Source organism: Corapipo altera, unplaced genomic scaffold (assembly GCF_003945725.1).
Source record: "Corapipo altera isolate COAL_440 unplaced genomic scaffold, ASM394572v1 301, whole genome shotgun sequence".
Lineage (NCBI taxonomy): Eukaryota > Metazoa > Chordata > Aves > Passeriformes > Pipridae > Corapipo > Corapipo altera.
Genome location: NW_020884926.1, coordinates 3100772 through 3116167, shown reverse-complemented (window position 1 = coordinate 3116167; position 15396 = coordinate 3100772). Strand labels below are relative to the sequence as shown.

At 51.0% G+C, this 15396-nt stretch overlaps 1 protein-coding gene across 4 annotated transcripts; it reads right to left on the bottom strand.

Moving 5' to 3' along the window:
- Nucleotides 1-1161: 1161 nt before the first annotated feature.
- H6PD (hexose-6-phosphate dehydrogenase/glucose 1-dehydrogenase) lies at nucleotides 1162-13344 on the bottom strand. Of its 4 annotated transcripts, XM_027658218.1 has the most exons (8): nucleotides 13325-13344; nucleotides 12672-12786; nucleotides 11198-11450; nucleotides 10845-10999; nucleotides 8435-9091; nucleotides 7161-7278; nucleotides 4896-5165; nucleotides 1162-4229 (listed from the first exon to the last, which is right to left on the bottom strand). In XM_027658218.1, exons 3-8 carry the CDS (start codon nucleotides 11331-11333, stop codon nucleotides 2872-2874), a joined length of 2694 nt encoding a protein of 897 aa, XP_027514019.1. In that variant the 5' UTR covers nucleotides 11334-11450; nucleotides 12672-12786; nucleotides 13325-13344; the 3' UTR covers nucleotides 1162-2871. The 4 variants fall into 4 exon arrangements, with proteins under 4 accessions (XP_027514019.1, XP_027514021.1, XP_027514020.1 ...); XM_027658220.1 differs by lacking the exons at nucleotides 11198-11450; nucleotides 13325-13344 and adding an exon at nucleotides 11697-11762 and having other exon boundaries at nucleotides 12672-13160; XM_027658219.1 differs by lacking the exons at nucleotides 11198-11450; nucleotides 13325-13344 and having other exon boundaries at nucleotides 12672-13160.
- Between the last annotated feature and the right edge of the window lie 2052 nt (nucleotides 13345-15396).

Here is a 15396-nt window from a genome sequence, read left to right as displayed (position 1 = left end):
TTGCAAAGTCCTGGCCTTGTTTGGATGAGACACCAAAAAAAACAGGAGTCAGAGTGAACATTCAACACCAGCTACACTGTTCACCTTGTACAACTAAAACCCTAAAACTTCACTCACCAAGAGGAGAGGGAAAAAAGCAGAATGACCACCCATCTTTGGAAGAAATTAAAAGGCACATCTTGTTAAAAATTATTTATTTTCTATAAATATAATTCTCTTTTATTCATTAAACAACATGAAAGGAATCACAAAACTTTGCTCACGGGAAAAAAAAAGATTTTACAACTTGATTTATAAAAGTTGAAGTGAAAAATGAATTATTTCCAGTGTTAGTTTTCTGTAAAACATATAAATAATCATACCACTGAATTCTAGGAATGCACTTGACATTTAAAAAATTGATAAAATTGGTATCAATAATCACTTAAAGGAGAAACAGACTGTAAGAAATTACTCCATGGAGTTGCTTTTGCAAAGAAAGGTTAATACAAGCTCTCAAGAAGGTGCACACCTCCTATTTATAGCTTTCACAAAATAAAAATAGCACTGCTTCCTTGGCCTAGAGCCCAGTGGATTTCTACCATTCCTCCTCATCAGATTTGTTGCTCATTTAACCCTTCTTCCTATCCACAGTATCTCTCTTTCCAGTCATAAATTTTGTATATTCAAAAATACTTGTTTTTCATTTGGCAAATGCTAATTATTAAAGAGTTTAAAAGGAATTATCTGTGTAAAAATAAAATGCAGTTCCAACCCCCCCACCCAACCAACTCAGATAGCTGTGTTCACTGAGGAAAACGTGGAATCTTTCAATGGATTTTAATAAAATCTGGGATTAATTCTGGGATGACCCACTAGATAGAGACTTCACAAATAAACACTGTTTTCAGCTGGAAAGAAGAGAGGTTCCCTGGGGAAAAAAAATGTGCTTACTCAAAAGTGCAAATAAACCCCTCAGTATTTATTTCAAAAGGTGCCAGCAAGACATTAAAAAGAAAGTGTGCAAAACCAGGAAAACACCAATGCCACAGTCACCTGTAATACAGTCACAAATCCTGTCATTCATAACAATATAGTTACTCATATAGGTCAATTTTTCATTAGAACTTGTTCCCTTATACCAAACACAAAAGACCTGGATAGAACTTAATGGATCTTTTCGTTTAAAAATAAAAAATGATGTTGGGACTGATGGATGTACCAGACCCAAACCCTGTTCCTCAGCACAGCTGTTCCAGCCACTGTGGTACATTCTGGAAGCACTGTTTGCTACCACTCCTCTACAAAGAGGGTTATTCCAATGAACTCCTGGACATGTGCTCTTATTCCAGACTCCACTGGCCAAGCAAGTCCCACAGCAAAGCCTGCAAAGCTCACCTTCCTCCTGCTCCCTGTTCTCCTCTCCTCCCCTGGGGTTTAGTTTCACCCTCAGGTTAATCCTGCCTGCAACCAGGACACAGGCAGGAACAAACTTAGTCACAGGCACCCACAAAGGAGGGATAACCAGCCACCCCAGCTGTCAAACCAGACCAGTTAAGGCACTAATCCAAAGGTAAATAACCCGCTGGAGATCATGGAGCATTTGGGGATACCTTGAAAGCACAGGGCACCCCTCGTGCGTGGCAGCATCCTGGGAAGGTGAAAATTAGAAGATTAGGAAGGGGACAATGGGGTCTATGGGTAGGACTGGATGTCTCCAACCCTCCCTGTGAGCAGCAGAACTACACATTTCTACAACCAGCTCATGTTGTGCTGTCAGAGGTGCACTTTGCTGGTTCCGTGTGCCTTAAGGGATGTGTACAGAGAAAATCCCCTCCCTTGTAAGTCAGTGCCCACAAGTTCAAACACCACCACCACCATCTGCAAACAGTGGATCCACCTTAGTGTGTGCTGTACTCATGGATATGTTGGGAGTTTATAAAGTTGCCTCCCACAGAAATTTTACAAGCCACCACATGACACTTCAAGCTTCAATTCTGAGGACAGAGAAAAGTTAATTTCAGAGAATGAGGCAAAGACAGCTAAAGAAAACATTTTTTTGCTAGCTAAACCCACCAACTCCTCTGAACACCAAGCTTTTCCCTCAATAATTATTGCACTGTTGGCAAACAACAGCTCTGTGAGCTGCCATATTCCTCACCCTGTCCCCATTATTTTAACAGCCTGAAAAGCAGTTTCTCTTCCTTCCCCATCCCCCCTGTATCAGCCATCCACTTAATGAAAGCAGCAAATTAGTGCTTCTAAACTCAGCCTCTGCTGCTGGGCAGGTTGCAAAGGCTCAGGACTGCAGTGAGCTCACAAATCAGTGTCAGAATTTAGGGGCCACATGGCACAAAAGCCAAACGTGCTCCCAGGAGGGCACAGTCAGAGCCTGGCTGACACCAGACCCCTGTGCACACAACCCTCCTTTCACTGAGACAAGGACTCTGGCCCAGCCAGACTGAGCAGGGCACAGGATGAACATGTTATTATTGCCTCTTATCCTGAGAATTACATGAAATTTTTAAAAAATTTGGCAGGTAATTTAACAAGTCTCCCGTAGTGCCTGCGAGGTAGTTAAATGCCAATAAGCAAAAACGCCTTACAGGAAAACTGAGGCACTTCAGGGTGAGGTAATTTGTCCAAAGTCACAGTCAGAATCCCTGGCAGAGCCAAAAATGCTGCACTGGCTCCTCCTGAGCTCTGAACACTGAGCCCAGCTCCCTTCAGGCTCAAATGTCAGAGGCGCTGCAGGCCACGGATATCCCAGAAGCTCTGAGGAGCCCGTCAGAGATGAAGCTGCCGCTGGCAACAGAAAAACATGGACGTTGTGTAGGAAAATCCAGGCTGTAAAGGCCACGCAGACAAGGGAGGAGGGACACTGTGAAGGCATCACCCAAGTAGAGCTTCATAATCCACGTACCAGACCAGCTGGCCAGAGCTGGGGCTGACGCCCGAGATCGGCCACTTTGTTGGCTCGTGGCCCACCCTGCTCAGCAGGGTGGTGATGTCGTGCTTCCCCTTCCCCAAAACCAGGACAAACACCCGCCTGGCCTTGTTGATGAGGGGTAGGCTAAGGCTCATCCTCTGGTGAGGTTTGACAGGGCTCTCAGTCAGCACCACAGTGGGAGCCCCTTCCAGCCCGTTCTCCGAGCGGGGGAAGAGCGAGGCCGTGTGGCCGTCGGTGCCCACCCCCAGCAGCACCAGGTCGAAGCTGGCATTGGCCACCAGGGCCACGATGTCCTTGGCATAGAGCTCTGTGCCTCTGTCCTCCTCCACGCAGAGCCGCCGGTTCAGGTGCACGGGCATGGGGTGGATGTTGAAGTAGGGCACCCTGACGCTCTGCAGGAGGTGGCTGTGCAGGCTGAAGAAGTTGGACTCGCTGTCGGTGAGGGGGACACAGCGCTCGTCCACCAGCCAGATGTGGGTGTGCTTCCAGGGGAAGGCGTAGTGGTGCCTTGCCAGCCTCTGGAACAGGATCACTGGGCTTGAGCCCCCTGAGAGGGCCAGGTGGAACTGCCCGGAGTGTGCCACGCTCCTGACTGCTGCCTCCTCCATGTCGGAAGCCAGCTGGGAAATCAGGTCCTCGGACCACGCCGAGACCAGGGGGCTCTGCCGATATTTGGACTGGATTGCCTTGTAATCACTTGGCATGTGCCTGGTGGGGCTCAGCAGCTCCGCTGGCTCTGCCAGGGTGAATGCCAGTCCCCCACTCACCATCTCAAAGTCGAGGAGGTGCTGGTTCTCCACGCCCCCGGGGTAGAGGCGCAGGGGCTGGTGGGAGATGCTGTCCAGCAGCGGCGTCCAGAAGGCCCAGGAGGCCAGCAGGTTCTCCGTGGTGATGAAGAAATCCTTCCTGCCGTGGTAGATGTTGGAGATGAGGACAGAATACGCATCTCTCTCTTTCACAGGGCTGTACACATAGTAATCAGACAGTGGTTGTCCAAAAATGTGCAGGTCCGACCGGGCCACGGCTTCTTTCCAACTGTCTTTGGGCATGACAGGTCGGAAAAGGTTCCTGCTCACAAGCACTGCAGGGGTATTGAGGGCCCCGTGCCCGAAGTAGAAGATGATCTGCTTGGCTTTACACTGGCTGTGCCCTGCATCCCTCAGAGTCTCACTCTGAGTGCAGTAGGCCCTGTTCTTGAAGAGAACACGGGCATAACCTACCCGTTCATCCAGAGCCTTCCCAGAGGTGAGGAGGAAAGGGACCCCTTCCCACCGCAGGCTGTCACTGCGGATCAGCACACCTGAAATGACAGGGAACTCAGCTACCAAATCAAACCTGAACAGCAAACAGTTTTGGGGGGATCTCTATCACCTACCCATTATTCTCCTTCCTCAGGTTCCAGAAATTTTGGCAGCCACCGTGTCTCTTGCTCCACATTCAACCCTTTCCTGACTTCATTACCTAACTGCTCTCCAGTTACCCTGCTGTGCTTCCTCCCAGGCATCCCACTTGTTTAGCCTCCTTTAATCTTGTAGGAAACCAGTTTTCTGACCATGAACATAATTCAGACAGTATCTTTAACGTTCAGAAGACACAGCATGGCTAGAGGTGGCCTCATGGTTCATTCATCACAGAGAACTGCAGAGCTTTACCCCTCAGTTGCAGAGAGCAATTCAACTTCATGAAAAGGCAAAGGAGTTTGCAGGCCACTTTTAAAAATAATGCAGAGCTCTTAGAATAATGGGACTTAGCTCTTATGCCTCTCATTCACTGGATCACTAGCTGTCACGACAACAGTGTTGTCTTGTTCCAGCTCCCAGTCATGCTGGTGGATGCCTGGAGACATCCCAGTGCCAGCAGTGAGGTCCAGAGTCATGGAGCTGGTATCATCACACAAGGACTCACATCTCCTGCTCTCCTCAGCTCCAGATTACTCCCCCCTCCAGGGCCCAGCCCAAACTCTCACCTGCAAAGGTTGGTGTCGTGCTGACGTAGTCCTGTGCCTGCTGCAGCTCCTCCTGGGCCTGGCTGGCGTACGCCTGGTACTGGCCCAGCACGGCACTGTTCTTCTCCAGGCCCCACAAGGACTGGAAGCTCTGCAGCTTGTGCTGCAAAACCTCTTCTGTCCTGCTCACGTTGGCTGGCAGCTCCATGATGAGGAACATCAGGGCCTCTGTGAGGTGGTTCTGCAGCACGTCCCGGATGACCCCGTACTGCTCGTAGAAGCTGGTGCGGCCTGAGGACAAGGAGGGAAGATGTATTTAAACTTGATGTGGTTTTCTTGCAGCTTTGTCCTCTGCATGTGTAATGTGTGTGCCAAGAACAAAGGGAACAAGCCCTGACTGGTTTGCACCTCTTCTCCCAGCCCAACAATTAACTTGAAGCCACCAAGCTCAGAGAAGTTGTGGATGTCCTGTCACTGGATGTGTTCAAGCTTTGAGCAACCTGTTCTAGTGAAACATGTCCCTGCTTATGGCAAAGGGGTTGGACGAGATGGTCTTCAAAGGTTCCTTTCAACCCAAATCATTCTACGATTCTACACTAAAATAAAGATTAAAGGTCCCCATTGGACTGCTTGTCCTCCCCAGAGCCAAACACACTCCTCTTTTTGGGTGCTTACAGAGCCTAAACCCAGGAGAAGTCATGCTGTGCCTGACAGTCCCAAGTGCACAGAGCAGAAGGCAGCTCTGCAGCCACAGCCCTGGGTCTGGGACTCCACACAACAGGCAGTTCCACACAAAAGCTTTATCAGAGTGCCTGGAAAGTGGGGTCAGAGCAGGGACCCCAACAGCTCTACCAGCTCCCCAGAACAGCAGCAGCTGTGCCCTGGCAATGAGCACTGCTCTCCACTGCCCCTTTCCCCTGGTTTTCCCGTCCTCAGAAGGCTCTGGCTGAGCCATGCCCTTGGGAGACAAAATTTTATGCTTCCCCTTTCCCTGCCTGGCTTCTCATGCAGGTGGGAGCAGGGGGAGAAGGACAATGCACTTATGAAGAGACTCAAGCAGATGCCTTTGTGTAATCCAGCAGCAGCAGGCTGCAGACTGCATCACCCATAGGCTTCCCCTATTGATTGATACGTTTATCTCCTCTGCTCTAATCCAAAGGCACATTCATTAGTGGAATCAATGCTGCAGACTCGCTGGGAGCCAGGCTGCCAGCTGAAGCTGAACAGGGGAAAAAAGACGCCAAACGAAAAATTACAAAGTTGTTCAGAGCAGGGAGGGCACAGGGTGTAGCTGGGGCTGTGCAGAGAAAACACTTCCCCCCTTTATTTCTCTGCAATGTGTCCCTCCCCAGAAACAGGCCCGGGTGAGGTCTGGGCTGCCAAACTGGAGATCACTCCAAGTTTGATAGAACTGTGTTCTGTTTTGTGGTGGTTCAGAGAGCGAGGAGGGAGGGAGGCAGGGAGGGAAGGAGGGAGCAGGTAAAGTGAGTGGAGAAGCAGCCCTGATGTTGCAGAACTGAGGGCACCTGACGTGCCCAAAATGCTGCGGGTGGCAGTCCAGCCCAGGGAGCTTTGTGCTGAGCACTGCAGAGCGGCTGCTGCAGCACTGCAGGGAGGGAATGCAGCCGTGTCCTTCAGCAGGAGACCCATGCTGGCAGCTCTGGGCTTGGATTTTTTTCTCTCTGCAATGCTCCTTCTTACTACAAGAGAGGAAGGGAAAGAAACAGGCAGGCAAACACAGAGTGACCCGGGCACTTGGACTGACACCGATGAGCTGAGATGAGCAACATCCAGGCAAGAGATGCAAGAGCACCTTCCAAGGAACAGCACAAAGGTACACTCAGGGTGAGCTTGGTAGCTAACAGGACAGGAATACAAAAGGGTTGTTGTTGTTTCAACAACCAGAGGATGGCTGCACTAAACTGAAGTGGCCTTAGATTGCATCAATTCCAAATCTAGTGCCTTTTACCAAGAATCAGGATGGAAAGCTGGGTGCAATGTCCCCAGGGCTCTGCAGCACAAAAAGGTGGGGGATTCTGACCCTGCTCCCAGACAAACTGCAATTGGAATCTTTTCTTGGAAGCAGCAACACTACCTGGAAGTGAGTCAGTCTCTAGCACAGGAAGTGCAGGACAGTCCCCCTCTATTTCCAGAGAGCAGCATACCTTACGGGTTTTATTTCTGTACCAGCACTACCTCAAGGGCCACTTCCACATAATTAATGAACCTGCCAGTTCTCCTTCTCATTCATTCACCTTGCACACTCTGCACACTCTCCTCACCAACCTTTAGCATCCACAGTCTCCTTCAGGACAATCTCCACTCTTTCCACATGAAGTCGGTTCCAAATGGGATCCAGAAACTGTCGGTTCTGATCTCGAAAAGGCAGGATATGGGCTACAGCCTGTGAAGGGAAAAAGTCAAGGATCCCATAAAAACTCACCAGACTCCCACAATATCTCTGGCACAACACCTCTGCCCCATCCAGCACTGGGATGTGCCGCAGACAGGCAGCACAGCAGAGAGCAGAGTGGGTCAGAGAAGAGAAAACCAGCAAGAGAGCCTGCAGGGATGCACAGTGGGGCTGCCAGTGACTGTCCAGAGCAGACATTAAAGGTCTTTCTGAGGCATTTTGAGGTTTCATGTGAAAAAAGGCTGAACTACAAACTGCAAGGCACTCAGTTTATATCTGTCAAAGGACAAAGGGCTGAGTCAGACCATCCTGGGACTAATGTACACTTCCAAAGTGCTGAAATGCTACATCACTAAAGCCATCTGCTCTTTTTGGGACACAAAAAAAAAAATCCAACCAAAAAACAAAACAGAAGAAATCCCCCTCTCTTAGTGGAGATGCTCTCCCTGCAGCTGGACATGCAGTAAAATCTGGCCACAGTGCCATGGCTGGAACAGGCTCCTTTCAAAATGTGACATCACATTCCTGTGAAACAAGGATGGCATGTCCTTGGACACATTCCCCTGGGGACAATGCAGCTCCACACCCTGAGCTGCCCCTGCAGCAGGCCGGAGTGGAACACAGGGCAGGAAGAAACCTTCTCCTAAGCACCCCATAAAACTGACATCCCATCAGCTCCTTATCATATCAAATCAAAAACTGCTTCCAGAAGGCACGGCTAAGCACAGAGGCCTGTGAGTAATGAGATGGGAGAACTGTGAGAGGGAAAGGGCGCTGGTTACTCAGCGAAATCAAACCCCCGACCTTGGTCAGAAGACCAGATAAACTCTGCATCTCTACTTCAGGCCCACACAGAGTTCAACCCTACACCCTGGCCTCCCTCTGGAGAAGGGACCCCCATCACTCCAACAGGAGAAAGCCCTGCTTTGGTCTGCACATCTCCTCTGCTCTCTAAGAGGATGGACAGCAGCACAGGACAGGAGGAACAGTACAGGATTCCATGAGGCTTGGGATCACAATAAGAGGCTCTGCCTGAATTTGGGAGGGGAACAACACTCTCATTAGATGCAGAACTGACACCCAGTACTCTCCCACAGCCACCAGGCCCCCCAGCCTGGCAGGGGGCTGTGCCCTGCCAGCTGCTCACCTGTTTGCCAAGGTAGTGGTCCACCCGGTACATCTCCTCCTCCCTGAAGAAGCCCGTCAGCTCTGCAGCCAACTGCTGGGCCGACTCCAGGTCATGGCCAAAGGGTTTCTCCAGCACTACCCTCAGCCAGGCCCCCGGGGGAGGCCTGCAGCTGCTGTTGATGTGGCGGGCGATCTCCGTGTAGGCGAAGGGTGGCACTGAGAAGTAGAAGATCCTCCCAGCCTCCTTCAGCCCCTCCTGGCGCAGCAGGGCCTCGATCTCCCTGCTCAGGGCAGTGTAGTTCTCGGCACTACTCAGCTGGTGGTACTGGCTCAGCTTCAGGAACTGGTCCTTGAGCACAGCACACCTGTTGGGAGCCTCGTCCGGGGGGCAGGACAGCTTCTTCAGCACCTCAAACATCAGCCTCTCCCCTGGCTCCTGAGCTGTCAGTGCGGCCCCGTGGAACGTGAAGCTGTGGCCATTGCTCACTTGGTCCATGTAGAGCTGGAACAGACCCTGCCACAAATACTTCTTGGCCAAATCACCCGTGGCTCCCAGCAGGACCACGGAGATGTGGCCCTGGGATGCCTTAGCCAGGGACTGCAAGGCTCCCATGACCAACGCTGCACACAGGACCCTTCCCAGCATCTTGGGAGAGAAGGGGTGGACCCAGGAACACTAGAAGACAAGAACAGAAAAGAAAACACGTCAATTCATGTTATAACTCTGCAAAACACAAAGCAAGGTACATGCTTTCCCACGGCTGAAGAGCCAGGGACTTCTGCCTGCACCCTCCACCCAACAGTCTCTCCTCCCCTCCGTGATTTGGGTTCTTGAAGAGCCTCCTCATGCACACCAAGAAGTGGAAGGCAGTGTGTGCCCAAGGTCTTTGGGTAGCATGTGCATTGTTCCCACAGCTGAGTTAATGCAGGGGTGTCCGTGCCTTTAGACTGTGAAACTGGAGCCCATTTTAACACAGATTTCAGAGCTGGCTACAAAGGAACACATGTGCCTGCACACTGGACACACGTGCCTGCACACTGGACACACGTGCCTGCACGTTAAGTCCTGCTTTCAACAGCCTCCTGTTTGGGACTTTGCTCAAATAGTGTTATTCTGCCTTGGCATGGCTTCAAGTCAATATTGTGAGAGCAGCTCAGAGGCAAACACGACCACTGGCAGTCCCAGTGCACAGACTCCTCCTTAGGACACTGTTTAATGACTCACATGCACCAGCACCCTCGGGAACAGAGCTGAACTGGGTTCTGAGGAGCAGCTGGGAGACTGGTGTGATAAAACAACACAGGGGAAGAAGTTTAGCCCCTAAATTGAGTCTAGACATGAGCCAGTTTAGATGGTGCCCCATGATGGCCATGATTGTGGCCAGGGGAGAACGTGGGGTTTGTGTTCTGCCTCCCTCAACCTCCCATCACTGAAGAGCAGGTCAGCACCTTCTCCACTCAGCCCCCATTCAAACCCCTGCAGACAGGGACAGCTGGAGTCCCTGACCAAAAAGCCCCTTTGCTCACTCTTACTTATTCAAAATAAAGCTGCTTTTAAGAGAAAAGAAACATTTAGTTCTTATACCTAGAAACATGGCAATGGTAACTTTACATCTCATGAGAGATAATCTGGAATGAGTGACTAAACCACTGTGCAGTTCTCATTCCATCAGATGTTATTTCAGAAGCTCTTATGGATATCTCACTCCCTTAGTTTCACTTTCTGTTTAGCTGGAGTAAAGCCTTCAGAGCACACGAGATAATAAACTTCTTTAAAAACTTTTGGTTCTGGTCAATAAATATATATCTTTTAATTTTACCTGTGTAGGAAAACCAGCCATATTTTGACAGTAAGAGGCCTTTTTTGTGCTGGTGCAGTTGCAGTCATTAGGCTTTGCACTGGGGAAGGATTACACCATTTTAAAATGGCAGTTTCATGACCACACCACTGAGAAATGGATCTTGGGTATGAGAATGAACCTTCTGCGGGCAGATATGACTCTGAAAAGTGTCTCCTCATATTCACACATTCACAGTCAGCAAGAAAAACATCCCTGGCTCCATTGCTCCAGTTACAGCTGTACAGATGCCCCAGAACCAAAAGCTCTTTGCTTTTATCTGCCCAGGCTCACTCAGGATTGTCTTTCCTAGCCTGGAGCAAAAGGCCTGGTCCTTGCTCCCCTGAATGGCAGAGGGATGAAGCACAGATGTCCGAGCTCTTCACTGGTTTTCCCCATAGAAAGCTCCCAGAAAATCCACTATTTCATCACTGAATCAACACAGGATCCAAAGCAGCTAAAGGACCTAAATTAGCTAAAGGATTAGCTAAAGGATAACTAAATAATAACAAGGAACATCTGAACATCTCTTGTGTCTGCAGCTTGAACTGGTCTGTATAAATCTTGTGTTTCTCTCCCCAGCAGACTCACCTGTAACACAGGAGCTTCAGAGACCACAGTGGCAAGAGGAGCTGGAAATGTGTCTTCTTCCCAGTGCAGATCTTTCTCCTGCAGGGACTGGTGTGTGGCAGAGTCTCTGACCAGTGGCTGGGTGAGCAAGAGAGATAAGGCAGGTTGCTCCCTTTCTGGTAAATGGGAGGAAAGACCTGATTACAGCAGAGAAAAAACGAATCGTGCCTGAGCCAGCAACGTCCCAGCACACCCCAGCTCTCAGCCCATCCACTCTGGCTGGGCCAAACCTCCTGGATGATGTTTGTGAGCTGCCAAACACGGGCACATGTGGCAATTCCTGCTCCCAGAGTGTCTTCCTGACTCCTCCTCACCTTTGCACCTGAGCTCAGCTGGGTGCTGCAGGTCTCCAACTGACCCCAATGAGCCTTTCTGGGAACAATCCCCTGGTCCAACTCTCAGAAGGAACAGTCCCAAAACCACAACCCCGTGGCAGTGGGAAAGGGGCATCTTAGTGAGCCCTCCTAGGACAGCAGGACAGCTCTTGTGCAGTGCTGAGCTTTCTGGGCACCCCAGCTTCTCTCTCAGTTTGCATAAAAATTCCTTTGGCTTTTCCTTCCCTGTTTCCTGCACGGAAACAGGGCAGCTGAGCATCACTTCAGCTGACAACTGCAGCCCACTGTGCAAGGAAACACCCTCAGTGATGCCCACAGGCACATCAGTCCCTCAGGAGACAGCCCAGTAGCCCCTGCTTTCCTCCAGAGAGTTTCAACAAGGTACACTGGGGGCTGTAAATTTAATTCATATCAGCTCTCCCCAGCCTCCCCTACTTCCCTCCCTTCTCCCTGTGCTCTTTAAGCCCCATGAACTCACTTGAGGAATCCAGCAAACAGCGCTGGCAGTTGCAGAGAGGCAGAAATGTGGCTCCTAAGGTTTTGCCTGCAGCCTAAATAACTATTTGGTTTTCCTTCCCCTGCTGTGGGGTTACAATTCAGGTGGCAACGTTTCTCAGGGCAGTGGGGCAGTATTTACACTTGTTTGAGCAACCTTTGTTCCAGGAAGCAGGGGCATGTGACACAGTGCCCATTGCACCCTGGCAGGCTGCAGTCCCTGAGATGCTGCACGAGACCTCAGGAGGTCCCACCGTGGAGTGGGAAGGGTTTGGGTGGGTCAGGCTTTTCCAAAGGGCAGGAGTGAATTAGCCAAGTAACTTCCCGGCAGATTCAGTCACATGTCCTTCCAAGCCAACTGAAAGCCAGTTTCACAACACTCCCAATTGCAAAATATTGAGCTAGTTGCCCAGAAAAAACACAGCAAACCCAGCAATGTTTGTTTACTGCTTTCATATCAGCTAATCACCACTGTTCACATTAAAAAATAATACTCAAAAAATCCCCCCCGCCGGCCAGAACAAAGTTGCTCAGTCAGGCTTCAGGAAAAGACTCCTGGGCCTTATCCATATAAAACATGTGGGAGCTTAACCCAGCAGTTAGACTGTGCATTTCCTCCAGTTTGACAGGAGCTCAGTTCAGATCTTGTACGCGGGGAAAAAAAAAAGAAAAAGATGTTTTGTTACTGTTGCATCCCCACTGAAAAATAATTAACAGGTGCAGAGCCAAAAGAGGTGGACTTTGATGATCCTTTTGGGTCCCTTCTGACTCAGGGAAGGTGGTTCTATGATACAAGCAGTGTGTCTGGGCTCCTAAAAGGCCATGCACAGGTAACACATGAAGGAAAGAGTTACGGGGATACTTTGAGAATCAGGAAAACCATATTGGCCAACGTTAGAGCAGGAATGGCCTCACCATCAGCTCCTGGAAAGGTAAGAGGCTTAACGTGGAGACTCACATTAAAAGCAAGCCGGGCGATGCAGGAATTAGTGTTTGGCCCTTCTGGTTCTGGCACAGCCCCACTCCAGGTGCCCTGGTCCCAGCACCGGGACGGCAGCTCAGCGTCCGGAGCCCTGGAAAAGCAGGACAGGGTTACGGTGACAAAATGCGCTGGGACCCGAGGGGTGAGCTCACCTGTGACAGCTGCGTGTCACATCCCCCCGCACCTCCCGCCGGAGCTTCCCCGGGACACGCAGGGATCGGCGGGGCCAGCGGGAGCCGGGACGGGCTGAGCGCGGCGGGGACGCGGGTCCCGCGGGTGCGGGGGCAGGAGAACCTGCGGTACCCACGCGGGGCAGGGACGGACCGGGGGTCCCGCAAACACCTCTGCCCGCCAGGGAACCCCGGGGACGGGACGGGGGTCGGCGGGGACCACGAGCATCCCTGCATCCCCCTATCCCTGCATCCCTCCATCTCTCCATCCCCGCATCTCTCCCTCCCTCCCGCGGCCATGCGCGGCTCTCCGGCCGCCCACGCGGTGCCGGAGCGGGGCGATGCCGCTGCCCGGTGGCACAGGGCAGCGCAGAGAGCCGGGGCCAGCCCGTCCGTGCCGGGGGTCCCACCCCCGTCCCGCCCCCGGCGCCCCCCGACCCCCGGCCCGGCCCCGCTCACCTCCCGCCCACCCGCGCCGCGCCGGCGGGCCCGACACACAGCGCCCCGCCCGCCGCGCGCTCCGCCCACCCGCCGCACAGTCTTGTGGTTGGCGTCGGGTCTCGCAGCGCGCCGCCGCGCGAGAGGGGGGAAAAAAAAAAAATCGCAGCGTTAAGGGGGGGGCTCTGGGGGCGCGGCCCCCGCTCGGGTGGGACACGAACACCCTCGGCCAGACCCTGCTGGGCACTGGGCACTGGGCATCGCACCCTTTCCCGCCTGGGCGCTGCGTCAGGCGTGTCCCTATGGGTAGGGGTGGGGGGGTGCGTTGGCTTGTAGTTCCCGTTCTGGCTGGAGATGCTCTCGCTGCACCATCGGACCAAAGCCTTGACCAAAGGCGGGAGGTGTGGCAGGAGTTTTGGTAACCTCCAAGGGCAGGTTGGATGGCGAATTGAGCAACCTGGTCTAGTGGAAGGTGTCCCTGCCCATGGCAGGGCATTGGAAGATGAACTTTAAGTTCCCTTCCAGCCCAAACCATCCTTAATTCTATGATTAATTCTAAAAGAAAAAGTATCTCTTTTCCCCAGTTGCATTGGCTGTCTAATTTATATATATATATGTCTAATTTTATATATATATACAGGTAGGTGTATTTGTCTACAGACCTTGCACTGCTATATATATGTCTAATTTTATTTATATATATATATATACACAGGTAGGTATATTTGTCTACAGACCTTGCACTGCTATATAGATGTCTAATTTTATTTACATATATATATATATATATACACACACACAGGTAGGTATATTTGTCTACAGACCTTGCACTGCTTTGTGTCCTGAAATGACTGTGGCCCCAGCACACCCCCTCCTCACCTCACATGTGCCCCCACAATTCCAGTCCTGTGTTTTCTGAACAACAGAAGTACCTTGTGACCCTCCTGGTGTGCAATTCAGCTCAGCCTGACACTGCTTTTAGACACATCAAGTTTTGGGGAGGCAGGTGGAGTGACGAGAGGCAGAGAGAAGAGAAGCAAAGGAAAAAATGTGTCTTTGCAAACGTGTATGGCAACAGCAGGGAATTGTGAAGCAGACTTAGACTGCTAAACAGCTACAACTGCATCCCATAATACATGGCATTACATTATATGGCAAGACTACACACCATTCCTGTTGCCTTTGTCACTCAAAAGGTCTCAAATTATTTTACCCAAGCAGAGACACTTTACCACCACTACTTTACAGGTGGGGAAAGGGAGTCACACTGGCAGAACTGAGCACAGAACTGGGGTACCTTGCTGCTCAGGCTGGTAACCTAGAAATGCAATCATACATAAGGCAAGCCTTGCATTATATTTGTGACATAGATAGATAGATAGATACATATAGATATATATATATATATATATATTTTGAGCAATCTGGTCTAGTGGAAGCTGTGTGTGCCCAGGGCAGGGGGGTGGAATAAGATGGTCTTTAAGGTCCCTTCCAACCCAAGCCATTCTATGGTTCTATGATACAACTTTGATTCATATTTACTGTATCATTCCTTTATTCCATACCCTGCTCTGGAGGTTATTGCACCAGCCTGCTCTCACAAAGACCCTGTAAGGTGTTGCAAACGTGCCAGAGTGACACGGTGTCAGCACCCAGGTTTGTCTGCAAGGATGTGGATCCAAATTTGGGAGGAGGGAGACTGCAGTGTGCCCTGCCTCGCATTGCACAGCGCTTTGTGATTCCAACCATGTTGCTAATGCAGCTCTGGGCTGGGTGAGGCTCAGTGCCTGCGATTCTGAACAGCTCCAGTCCCAAAACCCAGCACAGGGCACATCACAAACGGTGGAATGTAGCAAATTAGCTTTGCTGAGGGGGTAAATAACTCATCTGAAAGAGCCAGCTGGACAAACAATCCAGGAAAGATCTCCCTTTCCTGCTCCCTGTGATGTTACTACACAGTACATTTAGCAAGGAGCTTCAGGGGAAGCAGTGCTACATCCCACAGCTCTAGGTTTAACCCGTTAGCACCCTGATGGCAAAGCTTGCTGAGCTCTCAGAAGTTAATCTGGGTCTCTTTGGGTACATGGGAGTCC

Coding starts and splice junctions, on each gene's coding strand:
- H6PD (XM_027658218.1), bottom strand. CDS start 11,333: ATGCCCCTTTCCCACTGCCACGGGGTTGTGGTTTTGGGACTGTTCCTT. Junction 7,279..8,434: donor ACCACTACCTTGGCAAACAG/GTGAGCAGCTGG, acceptor TTCCCTTCACAG/GCTGTAGCCCATATCCTGCC. Junction 4,230..4,895: donor CACGACACCAACCTTTGCAG/GTGAGAGTTTGG, acceptor CTGTCATTTCAG/GTGTGCTGATCCGCAGTGAC.